This window comes from Eleginops maclovinus, chromosome 5 (assembly GCF_036324505.1).
Source record: "Eleginops maclovinus isolate JMC-PN-2008 ecotype Puerto Natales chromosome 5, JC_Emac_rtc_rv5, whole genome shotgun sequence".
Classification (NCBI taxonomy): Eukaryota; Metazoa; Chordata; class Actinopteri; order Perciformes; family Eleginopidae; genus Eleginops; species Eleginops maclovinus.
This window is the reverse complement of record NC_086353.1, coordinates 4,656,613-4,672,484: the sequence shown is the minus strand read 5'-3', so window position 1 is coordinate 4,672,484 and position 15,872 is coordinate 4,656,613. Positions and strand designations below refer to the sequence as shown.

General features: G+C 40.0%; 1 protein-coding gene across 2 annotated transcripts in view; it reads right to left on the bottom strand.

The window, feature by feature from the left end:
• Positions 1–500: 500 nt before the first annotated feature.
• Positions 501–15,872, bottom strand: part of gstcd (glutathione S-transferase, C-terminal domain containing) — a 55,811-nt gene continuing 40,439 nt past the window's right edge. Inside the window, exons 6-12 of one of the 2 annotated variants that reach the window (XM_063882953.1) lie at positions 14,902–15,017; positions 14,505–14,549; positions 13,974–14,102; positions 8,207–8,340; positions 5,496–5,526; positions 2,519–2,588; positions 501–873 (exon numbers count right to left, since the gene is read on the bottom strand). In XM_063882953.1, coding sequence (XP_063739023.1) covers positions 683–873; positions 2,519–2,588; positions 5,496–5,526; positions 8,207–8,340; positions 13,974–14,102; positions 14,505–14,549; positions 14,902–15,017 — 716 coding nt within the window. In that variant the 3' untranslated portion in view covers positions 501–682. The remainder of the gene's footprint in view (positions 874–2,518; positions 2,589–5,495; positions 5,527–8,206; positions 8,341–13,973; positions 14,103–14,504; positions 14,550–14,901; positions 15,018–15,872) is intronic. The other variant, XM_063882954.1, reaches the window with a different exon arrangement.

Sequence of the window (15,872 nt, the reverse complement as noted above, 5' to 3'; positions counted from 1 at the left end):
TGTAGTGATACAAGTTCAGTCCATTTCTCTCCATTTTGTATCCACGCACACACACAGACGAGGTAGGTAATGGTAATTCCCTATCTGATCTTTAGGCGCAGATTACTTCATAGCGTAGAATTTCTCCTGCTGGTGTTAATGCCTGGCAGCAGAGAGAGCAGACTGTTGAGTTCTTACACAGAAGGTCGTATACAGACTATTTGCAAAAACAGCATGTTGGAAGTATGGTGGATTTAATTTGCAGTGTGTGCGTGTATGTTATTCCTGCTGCTTCAGTTTGTGCTGACAGCTTGATCACACGGTTTAGGCAAAGACACAAATGTTGGTGAAAGAATGGAGCTTTCACTACAACAAAGCGTCCGGCAATTGAGCGGATTTAACAATGGAGAGCAGAAGAAAGGCAAACAGTCTCTCTGTTTCATCGCTTAAAAATAAACATTATTGCTTTCTCCTTAAGACAGAGAAAGATTTTAGAAGAAGAAGACTTTAAATAGTCCATGAGAAATGAGAAATCACCTCCTTTATTTTCCAAGTGTGTTTCTTAAAAAAACTGCTTGTAAAAAATTAAAGATAAAACATAGCGTGGTTAAAAACACAGTCGGTGAGACAGCCAGGAGCCACAGTACTTTATCAAACCCTGACCGAGCTGAACTGTGGACTCTGTGCACCGCTGCTCTCAGTCCTAATTATGCACCGGGGCTTTCTGTTTGCCAGCATCGACTTCCAGTCCACTCTCGGGGGGAGGCTTTCCCACCAGCATGTTGTTCTTTGGTGAACAGCTATCGGGCTCCATAGTCATCACCTGCAACGCGTACCCATGAGCCTCTGCTGCCCAGGAGCGGTCCAAGTCTACGAGGCCCATACACTCTTTTCCTGCAACGGCACAAAAAAGAAAGACATTTTGAATCATTGTGAAACTTACAAGTATGGAGATAATGTGCAACTCGTTGGTATCTCAATCAAAAATAATTACAACTGATTTAGTTTGATCACATTTTGAAACATCGTGGGATCAAATTGTTTTCTTTCAATTCCTTCATTTTTTTTATTGTTCAGGGTCTTTGAATCTTGCAGAATTATTGCTGAGGACTCTTTTCGTCCAACACAGAAAGAAACCGCGAGTAACAACTGGTGAAAAATAAATATAAAAAATAAGTATTTAATGTTAGAAATCAGTATTTCTCTAAATGTGTTTTCCCTAATGTTTCTGATAACTTAAGATACAGATGTCCGATGACTAGAATCCCTTATGTGGTTTAAATGGTTAGTTAAAAACGACCAAGAGCTAAAAGTTTAACATACAAATGTGGCTTAAAACTGGATAAAACGTAGACTTATGACAGCTTCTGGGAGACAACAACAATGAATATGCAAGAGGCATTACTGGCCATTGCGGGAAACTTGATTAAAATAAAGGGTTTTTCTAGGTTTACATTTTGTGAATCATATGGGATATTAGCCATTTTAGTGAGTAAACATTAAATGTTTTTTAGAATCATTCATTATAGTGGAACTCTATTATGTAGGTATTCCTGTCATTTCCTGCATGTTCCTGGCATTGGTATCCCTACAGAACAGCCCCTACTATCAACATTTTCCCACTAACTATCCCACTTATCTCTTAGTATTTATTTTACACAGACTTCAATTGTATAAAGCACTCATGTAGCAGGATGCAGAACCAGTAAATGTGAGGTTTGGTCTGCTATGCTGCTCACAGTCACACTGGTATGCTCTGGAGAAATGGGATCAAACATTGGTGAGAAAATGTTGGGAGAGGTTGGGCCCTGTTAACTGATATAAAGCAGAAACGCTGTGACAGGTGGTGTCAGGTACACATGAAAGAGATTCAGTCTGACAAGGCATCTGGGAGCCTCCTCAGATTCAGAGGGGAAGCTTTGATAAGCCGGAGAACGATCAGGGAGAGAAGTGTTCTCAACATAATGAAATACTGTACAGTGAAGCTCTAGCACAGGCCTGAAGGACTCCGTCTGACAAAACACTTCCCTCTGAATCCGACATTGCAGATATACTGTAGCAGCTGTTCACCGCAGCTGTTTCGTCACACAGAACAAATCCCAGCATTGACATTTTTGACACTTCTCACGTCTAGACTGTTTGTAAGAGTGGAGAAGAACCTCACACTGTAACCAAAATCTTAAAACCCAAACATCAGCATGTACTAAGTTGACGGTTCAGGGTTTTTTAAATGTTTTTTTTGCCATGCTGGTGTCCATCACGCCGGACTATATAATAAAAATAGTCTCACTTTCGGTGTGAGTGTGAGCTGAGAGGGTCTTTAGAAAAACATGAAAATCAAGCATTTAAATGTACATTTACAATACTCAAATTCTCAAAATGGTATCCTCTATTTTCAGCATCATGAAACGGTAAATCCATCCAAAATCATGTCTAGTTGTCACATACCACCACACATACAGAGTACAACGTGTAGTAACATTACTTTGTGTCTAGCCAGAGAATGCAATATAGAAGAGTAGAAGATTGTAAACAGTACCTATGAGTCTCCTGTCAGGCCGGAGCTGGACAGCAGTTTGGTCTGCGAAGCGACAGAGGATCATGTGTTCCTGAAACAAGAAGAAGCACATAAGTACAGAAACTGTTCATTAATTATTCCTACCGAGATAGCTTTACATGGTATCTGTCAAGTCCCAAAACCACATGTTTTAGCACTGCCATGGAGATAAGCAGCAATTGGATCGAGCAGAGATTTGTAACAATTCAACCAAGATAAGCCATACAGTGAGACGGACATACATGCACAGAAGAATGCATGATTTTCTTTTTTCGTTCTAGTCATCTTAGCAGCTTATCCGTCTTACAGCTGTGGAACTGCAGCATGCACAGGCCGAGAGGTAAATCTTCAGCAGATTAGTCCATCACATGACCTTCAAAGTCCATGTAGGAACTCACACCTAACAGAGTTTGAAGCCACACTAGTAACATACAATGCCCCAAAGTTGGAACAGAATACATTTCCATAATATTTTTGAACAGACAATCATACTCCATAAAGGATGAGTCCTATTGATCCCTTAACCTTTCCTCTAGAGACCCCTGCCGGTTGATGTTTAAGCCTTTTAAGCAATTTCAAAACATCAAAACATATCTGAAAATATCACACAAACATTTGTTTTGGTGACCATATGAAATCTAATTTTAAGGTTTCCATTAACAATTTGGTTTATGATCTGCAACTAATGGCTGTGGTTTTGGGTTTAGTGCAAATTAGCACATTTTACTATGGCAACAGGCTAATCTAAAGAGGTGAACCTGGCAAACATTACAGCATATTACATCAGCACTTTAGCATTGTCACTGTGAGAGTGATAGCAGGCTGATATTAGCATTCAGCTTCACAGGGACACCAGCATGGCTGCAGACTCTCAGCGTGTTGTTCAGTGTGTTGTCTCTTTAGAAGTCATTGATATTAGTGATCGACGACATTGATTTCTCCCCCTTGTGTGCATCATTTGTAAACAAGCTGATCAGCTGTAAGGCAGGAAATTGATCAGGAGCAAGATGGATTTCTTACCCCAAGTATCTAAGATTCTTTTTAATATAGTCATCCCTGTGAAGTTTCTGAAAATGCCGGATCAACTTGTGTTTTTAGTTTCAACCAGAAGTTTTTCTGTCCTGTTTTTACCTCGCCATGGTTCATGGGTTCATGGAAAAAGTGTATCGGGTGAGCGCTTCATCAGTTCCACCTCGTGTCTACTTTAATTGATTTGATTTCTCACTCCACAGGGTCGAAGCTGAACGCAAGGCCACGGAGCAGGTGCTTAAAGTTAGCGCTGAGCACCAATATCGCACACCATTAGCCCTTTATTCCAGCGATACACAATTTGTCATTGTGCTGTCATTCTGTTTAACTACTTTCGTTCAGGGAGGACAACTCTGGTTCTGCTTTAAAAAAAAAAGTAATGCTGCTTTTGTTTCTGCGAGTGTCGGCTGAGGGTTGAGGAGCATAGACAGGAAACAGTGGGGTTCTGTACATTCAGCCCGAATTTAAAGCAAATACCAAACCTGGTTGTTTGAAAAGCAAAACCACGAGGGGGGGAAGGGGAGATTTAGAGCTTAGGTTTAAAGTGGCAGATAATGTGTCTGCCGGTTTAAATAGCATATAGTGCTTTCTCCCGCTGTGTGACGGACTACATAAGCTTGTCATTTCCAGACAGAAAATAAGACAATTTTAGATTAGCTCACTGAGCTTTTTGAAAAGAGGTGGAAAAGTCACGACGATGTCAGAACAATACAATTGCCCACTGTGTTGTAAATAACATATCATCTTCTGTCTCTCACAAGCCACGTCAGTCAAAATCAGTTCCTTCTAGTGCTCAACAGAAAATAAGTTAAAGGTGATCCGATGATGTGACATGTCAGCGCTTGAGGTTTCCATGGATAGGACCTGCAGCAACTTCTGCAGAGATTCTCCCTGGGGGCACTGACAGGTACCATACATCATCGTGGGACGGGCCCAGAGTACAGTGCGGTGTCTGTGCTGAGCGATAAGGGGCTGAGAGACTGGAGGGGGGAACCTCCCTCGTGAAACTGCCCTGGTATCTTTGTGGCTAAGAGTGGGATCTGATCATTTTTTACTGTCCTACACAATACATATGATACAATAAAGGAAACAACACAAAACAGTAAGGGTGTATAAAAAACAAAACGTTTTTATACCAATAAATAAATTCAGTGTTTTGTGTTTTAGATTTTAGCTCTTCATAAGGTTCATGTTTGCCTATTTAAAACGTGGATTCATTTCTAAATAGAGATGAACAAATCCCTTAATGAATACATTAAAAAGAGATTCGTTGTTATTCAATGTTTACATGTCAACAGCCTGGAGTGACAGGTACGTAGCTAAGAGGAGCTAATGTTAGCGTGCTAATATAAAAGGACCTGTTTAGCAAAGAAAAAATGGAAGAAAAAGGTGAGATATGTTTGACCTCAGCCAACACATAATACTCAGTGATTTGAACTGGAAAGATTTGAGGTTTGACAAGATTAACATTTCATATCTCAAATTATTTAACAAGCTATTAAGAACTTTATGCCCAAATGTAATTTACGAACAGCTAATGGAGGCTAATTCAGGAGCGTCTGAACATTTGTCTGAAACTTATGGGGTTTCTTTGTGGGCTGGGTGCTGATAATTGTGGTATTGCATGTCACATTGTACTCAATTCCCTCAGCTGTAGATTTGTAAAACTATAACCTTTAAAACATTGTTTCTGGATAGGTTGTACTTCTGTTGATGGCATCATAATTATGTAGCAATTAGCAGTGAGAAAAACGTGTCTCCTTGTTTTGTAGGAGACAACATAAGGCTAAAGAAAGTCATGACCCAGAGAGAATCTGAAACACAATCCATGTAAAAACAGAGTTCCTGTAATTCAGTATTCTGTTCTTGATATTGAGTGCAAATGAATGAGAAAAACATTCAAGGGATATAATGAGATTTAAAAGCATACCTTATTAGTCAAAGTCTCCTGGAACCGTTTGCTGTAAAAAAGGAAAAATACAGCATTTTAGCATCATGAAAGAGATCAAACTGTAAAAATGTGTTTATAACATTTATATCTCGTATGTTTACTTGCTAAGCTCTATGGTGTGGGTTTTATTCTCTGTGGAAAATCACAAGTAATTTAATCTAAGGCGAAATAAAACACAAACAACGTGCACTATTTCTTAAACAAACCACTGTCTTTCCGGGAAGGAAAAATAATAAAGCTTTTGCAATGACATGGGAGCAGACTTAGTTTGTTGGATGTAGTCAGATCATCCCTGAAGAAAATTAAAAGACAACATGAGGAGGGTCAGAGGTTAGGGGCCAGTTGGGTCACATGGAAAGAAGTCTTTGGTTTAACTTGAACTGTTCAGGCGTTAATGAAATGGACAGTTTAGTTTTACTGCACATAAAAACCTGTAAACTGCCAGGAATGTGTACACCTGCACAGTATTCGCATGAGTACCTGGAACATGACCTGAGGGTAAAACACTAAAAGTAGCAGGATGAAGATTGACACAGTCAGGTGTGTAGGCCCCTCTCACATACTGCACAACTGCCCTGCAGACACACAGCTTCTTGTTGTCAATTACAGCTGCAAAGTCTTTTTTTTGGTGCATTCTTTAATATTTTATGAGGAGTCAGGAGGGGTGAACAGTCAAGTTTGCAAAAATAAATGAGGAAAGGAAAAGTGAGTATGGGAAAACTCTTAAATATGTGTACAGTACACTGAGGGGCCTCCTCAAGGCACAATGGTCCCTTTAGAATCACATCTCAAAACAACGGAATAATAGTAACTGCACACAGTTAAAAAAAGTCTTTGCAACCATTTCAGAAACATCTCTGTTTATGCTGGATAGAGGTGAAATTAACCTAAACATTATAACTGACCGCAACTGGCAAATTGTCTGATGGTGATTTGGTCGGTAGGGTTATCCTTCTTTAAACATTTGTATTAAAGGGTTAAGTTGAATCCTCAATATTGATTGGTTAAATTTGACATTCTGGAAGGTTCACTCTCTCCAACAGACGCTGATAAGGATAGCATGACTGTTGCTAGGGAGGAGCAGGGGACTATTTCCATTCATATCCATACGCAGAATGAAGTCCGGTCGATTTTACGTGAGCTGTTTTTAAGCTTAAGGTATTGATTCAATGTCATTGATGCAAAGACAGTATGTTAGTAACTCTAATTGACATGTTTTTTAAAGAAGAAGATAGATTTATGACGGCAATTGGTGGTATGTATTTAGGACTGATGGTGCGTTAGTGTTGTTTGATCGCCATATGGTACGTGTAAACAGAAACAGGAAGTCCTCCTCCTCCACTGTCACAAACCGCTCCCAACAGGCTTACCATGATTCCTTTCTGGCATATCACTGCTACTGTGTGCCACATGACACAGGCCACTTTTGCTATACTCAAAAACATCTACAGGGTACCTTTCAGTGTATTACCTACCAACTGTTACAGCAGTACTTTCAGTCAGTTTATCCGAGTAAAACAGGAGACTAAAGTTACAACCAGGGAAATCATGCAAGAATGCAAATCCTGAGTAGTGCATGGAGAGATTTAGACAAGGGATATGAAGAGAAAGCTGGATTTTACATAACCTCATGCGCTTGCCAGTGACACTTGATAAGTTGATTGTGAAATAATGAAATGGCCAATTTTGTCAGCATTTCTTGATTAAAAAAAAACATGTTGGGGCTGACTGATAGCTCAGTGGTGTCCGCTTCCATCTATACTGGAAAATGCTAAATTAGGCAATGTCATCCCCTCTATCTCCCCCCTTTGACCTTCTCTGGCCCGAAAATATCTTTAAAGAAAACATTTCTCCTACTTTTTGATGTCCCTCATCATAGCTTAAATAACCATAAAGAGAACAATGGGCGGCGACTACACCAGAAAAACTAAATCCATCAGAACACACTATTATTATGTCCTAGACAGGAAACTTGGTCTAATCAGTCTAAAAGACAAAAACATAACTATAATCAGCTCCACAACTTAAATGGGTATCTCAATTTTTTACATTCTTGTGATCAAAGTCTCACGGTTGCTACAACAGCAATTCTTCACAACAGCATTTTGTTTTGAAGCCTCCATTAAAAGGATTGAGCAGCATAATACCCCGAGATGACTCTACAGACATTAGTCAACAGAGCTACAGCAACAGGATCAACACATTTAACTATTGCCTCTTTCTTTTCTGTCATTTGTTTTTTTCTAAATAACCCTCCTAAAACTGAAAATTGACTTAATTATCTGTAACACTGCATTTCATGTCTGTACCTCCAACTGGCTTTTCTTTTCACTCTGTGATATCCAGAGACAGCATCAACACAGAGAACCCTTTTTCCAGCTGCTACTATAAACGGGGGCTAAGACTGAAAAAGGCTGAGGGGAGGATCTTGTGGAGAAGGCGATATGACACTGTTGCCTGGTACCGTCAGTGGTGGCGATAAGAGACATGAGGCGAACAAAAAAGCAATGACGAGAGTTATACGGATATTATGTGTACGTGTGTGAGTTGGAGAGTGAGTGTGAAAATGATGGAGAGCAAAAGCACCTAAAGTTAAAAAAATCACTATGAGAGGAGGGAAGCATGGGAGCTAACAGAAGAAAACAACAAGGTCAGAAACAAACAGCAGAAAGCCTTGGACGTGTGCAAACCTCTTGGGAAATGAGAACTTGATTGCATTTTGGATGAAGCCGTAGCAACACGGACTGATGACGAAGGCCGCTCCTGCCTGGATACAATGCTCCATCACCATGTCCGTTGCAACGCCGCATGCATGGAGGGCAACCTGAAGTGAAACGGACAAAGAAACAAAGCGTTTATCACGAGTAAATCCTAAGCTTTCCTAAAAAACCCTCTATGCCCGACAGCAAGGAGAAAACAGAACTCGAGAGCAAGCACTCAATTCCATTGATTAGTTCATAATGGATGCTGATATTAAATACATCTATACTCTCAAAGGTGCAGTCTGGGGTGTTAGAGCAAACAAAATATATTAGTGCTTCAGGGGCAGAGGCACGAATGCATCAGGATTCCCATTGAGTGGGTAAACTGTGCGTGTTGCTGCACACCTAGCTATTCGTTAGTAATGGTCTGCTTGTATATTAGATACCAAAAAGAGACAACAAAAAAAATATTAAAGTCTGCCTGCAAAAACACATTAGGATTCATCAAATGCAATGGATATAATATCCAAAGTACAGTGGAAAAATAGATGATTTCCTCCCAAGCGTGCATTAGCTAAATAGATTCTCTGTTAATGGGCCACATACATGCATTATTAACAGTCTGATGTGACAATAGCTGCACCGGCTCACTGGAATTAACCCCATCCAACTCGAGAAGCCATCTTAAATTTATATTCTTCTCTTCCAAGAAGTTGTCACTTGGCGTCCGGGAGTCTGATTCCCTACACGTTGCCTTGACAGCAGTGCCACAGAGCAGAAGTTAAAGCTCGGTCAGGATGGGGCTAAGCAGAGATTGGCAGCAGCTACAAAAGATTAGAGAAGATACAGATAGTCTAAACATTGCCAAACACACTCATAAAGTCACTGAAATGTCTAGGCTGGTGTGCATTTCTCACAGTGCTTAAGCACTCCCTGGAAATTGAGAAGCTGTAGCAATCCTTCAGCTCACAACTACACAAAAAAGGGTATATAGAAAACCTGCAACCCAGTAATTTCACAGTTTGAAGTAGACACCAAGTCTTCTCATCTGCATTTAACAGCTCCACAAGGAACAAAGATGAGTTTGTTCTCTGAATGTTGATCATCAAAGAAGCATTTATTTATCTTAAGAAAGATGTGCACTGATCTGAAGATGAAGGAATACACGGAGAATCTGCACATGAAAGACTGTACAAAAACTGGAAAATTAACACCAATTACCTGCATGGCCTTGTATCTATTTGACACCTAATTTCATATTCTGCATATATTCATGGCATCAGGGAAAAGAAAAGGGCCTATGTTCTCTCAACAGCTTGTTTCTGACTGCTGATGAGGAGGAGGAGTCCCTATCAGAGATTGCATGATGTTACATCCCTAACATCCAAAGAAAAGAATAATTACCAAAGTTACACCATTACTCTTACCCAGCTACTTAGGGCCGTGCATTAGTCATGCTGTGGTAAATCCTAATTACATTTTATGCCCTATAGCCTTGAATTTAACATACAAAACCATTCAACCAAAATAATGGACACAAGTTAAAAAAAACACATTCTGATCTGTTTGATAACTAATTATGCATTTCCAATTCATGATTTAGGAAACATTGCTTAATCAATGGCTAAAATTGTCTTTTGTCTCAGCCTAATTGAGCAATTCCCCTCTCTTAAATGCTGGATGCTAATTAAAAATTGTTACTGGAAGTAAAAACAATAAACAAGGCTGATTTAAAATCTTCCATTAGAGGCACAGTATTTTACACAAGCCTGGATAATCACATTTATGCACAAATACTTCCTTGGAAGAAAAAGAAGAAGTCAATATGCAATAAACCAACGGTCATTTATTAAACTGTGTTTTCTATATAAATGAGTCTTTGGGGGAAAGGAAAAGCTGTTTCCATCTGTATTTTCCACTCAATATTCACAACACAGAAATAATAAGGCTTCATTATTCACTCTTATGCAAGTAATTACATCCCTCCCCTGTCCCATCAGACCCTCCTGCAGTACAGCTAAGTAAAATATGTATTAATCAACACTTCATCCTTCCACAGTGCAATGCTGTAGCAGGAAGGTGTGACGCAACTGCTATTAAAGAGGGCCCAATTATGCTTTTTCGGGTTTTCCATTTCCTGTAGTGTGTTATATAGGGGCATGTAAATGGTCGGCAAAGGGTAAAATTCCACTCCCACTCCCCCTCTGCCTGAAACACCTCCATTGGACCCTTGGTTTACTTAAGTAACATAGTGACATCACCATCTTATCACGTCACTTCCGCTTCTATTAGCTAGCGTTCCAACACATTGTACGTATTAGCTATAGCACAATCACAACAGAGCCGGACAGCTAACCAATCAGAGCACACTGGGCTCGGGTTTCAGAAGGAGGGTGAAAAGAGGTGCTGCAGCACAGGCAGTATGAGAAAGATAAAGAGCTTTTTGATCATTAAAGCATGGAGACATGTCCCAGTAAAGGCACAAAAAATGAATATGAAGCTGAAAAAGAGCAGAATAGGTCGTCTTTCTTTGCTTTGTTGGAGTTGTACATGTTCAGTTTATGAATCCTTCAGAATAAAGTCTTATCTAAGATAATCTTGCTAAACAATACCGAGCAGATCTACCATTTATAAGAGATGAACATCAACAATGTTGTAAGGCACTTTTCTGTGTGCTCTGTTTTGTTCCTCTCAAAGGTAGATTGGATTTGAGATTTGACTGGGAAAAAAAACACTTAAAAAAAAGATCCAAGAAAAAAATGGAAGGACCTTAGCTGATAAATCTTATTGAAATTGATCACAAACAGAAGTCTTAAAGTCTTAACGGCAGGGACATTTTTCTCCACACAAGCATAACGAAATATACAGGAAAAATCAATTGCAAACAATCACACCCTTAAGCCGAACCGATAATGGACCTGGATGGAGGAATAATCTACAGTAAATCAAGCTCCACAACTTGGTCCGCCTCCGAGGTGAGTTGGCTCAATGTTATCTGACAACAGAAAGAATAAAAGGCAAAATACGCTGCATGTGGACGCTCCGCTAGTCTTACACCTGGGACATTTAACTGCAGACAGGATCAGCAGACACTGACTAAGAATAGGGAATTTAATTAGCCTGATTAAACGAGCTTGACTAAATATGGAATCATGTATAATACATAACAGGATTAAACCCGGTATGATGGTTGGCTCCTTCAGATAGAAATATCTGTGTCATGCAAGAAGAAGCTTGGCCGCAGCGACAGCCGAGTTTCCGCAGCGGTGCAGAAAAGAACAAACTTAAGTACCCCTTTTATACATGAATATAAACACTCATTTAAAATCAATGTGTGCGCATTACAAAAAAGAAAAACACCCACATTTTGTAGAAATTAATTATCTGTGTTTCTTGCCAAGTGGAGCGGGTCTCAGTGGAGTGACGACGCTGGAACAATAGCTTATAATTACAGCAGGTTTATATTTATATTCCAGTTTGTCCCAGAGAGAGTTAAAATCAAGGCTAGTAGAACATCTGGCTTTAGTGAAACTGGGCTATGAGACAGGGCAGGAAGATGGATATCCTCAACACGTTTGTGAAGACACCGACCTGAGACGTATAAATAACAACACGGAGGAAGATTGATGACGATGGAGATCGTACGGGAGAGGAAAATGTGGCCTGTGTGGAAACAGGACTCTTCATGAAAGGGCATGGGAAGACCTTTTCAGACGGATTCCAGCACCCGGTGAACAATCACAGTTAAGGAACCATTCGCTTTAAATAGACAGTAATTATCAGTTCGAGAAGTCAAATGCTGAGTGGAAGAAGGTGGGTGTTTTTAAAAAGGACTAGCAGCCGTTTTGACAGGCAGTGGGAGAGTTCTACCTAAAGCTGAATTTTAGAACCATTAATCACAGAGTTAGAAAGCTCTGTGAAATGTGTTTTTTTTTTTAGCTTTGCAGAATTGAACATATTCACTACGCTGGATCTTGAGGCTTAACAAACACACACAGGCAGATCTGCTTTGCTGGCAGATTTCTTTTGCTGTAAAAAATGTGTGATGAATTCAGATGTAAAAGTGTGACATGGTCAAGGTAACTAAAACATTTGAAATGACCATGCCTTTAATAAGAGTTTAACAGTTGAGATCTTGGAGAAATATTTTGAAAGCAAACCAAAAGGATAGCAAACAAGGACAAACAGAGACCAGCGTCAGTGAGGAGATCCCGAGACCCTGACATTAGCTTTGTCCGTCATTTTCAGTTTAAAAATACCTTTTGGGCTTTGCAATATTGAGAGAAGTAACATGTGTGACTGACACACACACACACACACACACACACACACACACACACACACACCGACTGAAATGCTGAGCACTAAAGGCCAACTGACAAAAATAAGTGAGCGTTGGCATTTATAGTTTCTGGAAAAAGACGAAGGAATGAAATGTTACTTTGTGTTGGTAGCTGGTCAGCTCTGCTCTGATTGGTTAGCTGGCCGGCTCTGTTGTGATTGGTCATCCCCTTAGAGTTGTCCCACCCCTCAGCCAATTACATACCATGTGATGTGCCCTGCATTAGAAGCGCGAGTGTAACACAGTGATGTCACTCTCTCTGCCTTGAACTTTGGAATTTTAGCCTTTGCAGACCATTTACATGCACAGAAACCCATATAAACACACTACAGGAAAGGGAAAACATCATATAACTCAGATGATGTCACTGTTTAGGACAGCGATGCTTCCAAACACCATCCCAACCTTTGGAAAAAGTGTAGCATTATGGAATGACTGTTATGTTGATGAGGTTATTACAGATCTTTAAGGCAGCAAAATAAATCAATGGCAAATAATTATTGATGTTAACGTAGTCTTTGCTATGCAACTCAATAAAAAGATCACTCTGACTATATCATGGGACATACATACAATGTATACTGTACAACATGGGACTACAGTGGCTTGTTTTTCTGTTTTGTAATGGGGGAAAAAAGAGTGTGTGTCTAAAGCTTTGGAGTTTACACACACTACATGTCATCGCTAATAGCATTTCCTTTGTGTCAGAACAATGTTTTCACTGGACTATTGGAAATCTACTGTGCAAGTGTGAAAAGCAATGTGATTTGCATTAAATAAGTATAACGTGTTGATTGAAAATTGGGTTGTGATTACAGTTTAACAATGCAAATGACATTGACCACAAAGGATTTAAATCAGCGCTGCTATTTAATGCTGATTGAAACGGCGTAAAAACAGGGCGCAGTACAGATATAATTGTGACTACCCTATCATTTTATTTCCCAGTTACGGCTAAGGTTTAATTTGACCATTTACAAACAAGCTTGACATCAAATTTGAACGCAGTACTTCAATTAAATAAAAACAAATCTGCACAATCACTTGAAATGGTTACCATATTGCCTATAGAATGTGTGGATCATCATATAGAGACACAATTATTTGTCCAGCAGTGGCTCAGTCAGTAGGGGCTTGGACTGGGAATCGTAGGGTCGCCGGTTCAAGTCCGGGAACAGACTTGAAATATGGCACCGGACACCTCCAAGCCCCCCTCCCCACTGCTCCCCGGGCGCTGCACAATAGCTGCCCACTGCTCCTAGTACTAGGATGAGTTAAATGCAGAGGACCAATTTCACTGTGTGTGCTCTGCTGTGTGCCAATGTGACAATGAAGAGGGTTTCATCCTCCGATTCTAATTGGTGCAAAGGCTTTTTTTTCTTTGTATAGGGTTCATTGCAACGGTATGCTCACCCCAATCTGAAACGGTCCGGTGAAGTTGTCCAGATTGGCCTGAATGAAGCCGATGTTTTTCAGACCGAGCTCAGCGCCACGTCTCTGGGCTCTGACCAACGACTCCTCTTTGTTCTCTATGAGGATCACCTGGAATAAAAACAGTAAAACACATGGCTGCACGTGATTGCTACTTTTCATATGACCTAGAATAGGAAAGATCACATTTTAAATACATAAAGCAATGTTCAAAAAACACAGATTTAAAAAATAATAACAATACCAATTATTATTATATACATTAAAAAACAACATTATATGACCGGTTCGACTCTTATCACCTTTTCAAGAACCCTACAGGAGGCATTTCTTGATTGATAATAATCACTTTATCATTAAAAATAGATCTGATTTTTTATCTACTAATCTCTTTTTAAATGTCAAAAATAATGATAAATGCCATTGAAAGGTTACCAGTCTAGAGTCAAGTCACGTGTCCCAGCAACAAAATGTAATGATACGTCACACACACACACACACTCACACACATACCTGGCAATCTGGAAGTGTGTGAGCTAGAACGATCCCAACGTGGCCCTGGGAAACAGCACGGAGAAAGAGAAAACAAATGAAAAGGCACAATGTGGAAACAGCGACCATCAAAGGGGTCTTGAATGGAATTGTGATTAGTGCTGCCCTTTCCAACTAAGTATTGACCCTTTTCGCCATGCAGCGCTATCGCTCTGAGCGTGCATTTATATGAGGGTAATTACCAGTCTGTCTGTGTACACCGGCCAACAACACAAGTCATTTCAGAGAGAAACACGGGGGAATATGAGACTTAGCTCCTTTCAGCCGGCTGCTAATGGGGCCGCCGTATAATGTAGCCATCAGGTGGAGCTGTGATGAATGCACATGCATAGCTTTACTGATGGATCAATCCACGTACCGTCCCGCTGCAGAAATCCACCACCGTGTTTCCGGGCCTGGCTTGCTCCGTAACCATGGCAACCAAGTTATTCAGCTGTTGCCTCTTCCTGACTGAACGGATGTCTGACATTTTCCCTGCAAGAGAGCACACAGCAGAAAGCAACAGGTATCTTTTAGGGAGGCAAGTTGATATGAAAAGCACATTCAAAAGTAAGAAGAAAAAAAAGCTCTGCCATGAAAGGAGAACTCCTTCAATGGATGTTTTTATGATTAAGTCTCAGGATGTTTGTCCGGCAAAATCATTTTAAGACCCTTTTACAAAACAGGCTCTTCTGTGAAACCCTTCCTATGCATTTTACAATTTCAAAGAAGTCTTGTTCTGTTCCTCATAGCATCTTTGTCAAACAACAAAAAGATCCAAGGTTCAGATTTTTCGATACTTGTACTTAAAAAAAGGGCGATCAAATATAATATCTGTGTCTTCAGGCCGACCACAAAGATGATTAACAGTATAAACAATGGGTCTCAGTCAGTCGACACATGAACATCTATGGGAAACACTTCATCACAGCTAAATTACGATGCTAATTAGGTTAACGTCAGTCATCAAAGTAACCAGCTTTAATGTTAAAAGTCGAATTAGTGACTGTAGATGCACTACAATATGAAATACTGACAAGCAAAGGAAATACCAGTTTAAATGTAAGCCTGCTGCCTGCCACTCGTCCATCAGCAGACTGACAGGGTATCGATCCCATATCGATTTAAAATAAACCACGAATCGATCCTAAATCAATATTCATGGCAGTGTTTAATTGTTTGCCTGGTTGACCATCGAAATAGTTGAAAACAAAATTCATTAATGGTATTTTTTATTCTTTTATGCGATGAGCGAAAAACCTCAGAATCTGTATTTACCGCCAGTCAAACGCCAGTCAATGTTTTCACCTAAAAAGGGGCGTGGCCATGAAGTAGATGGAAAAGGACCCA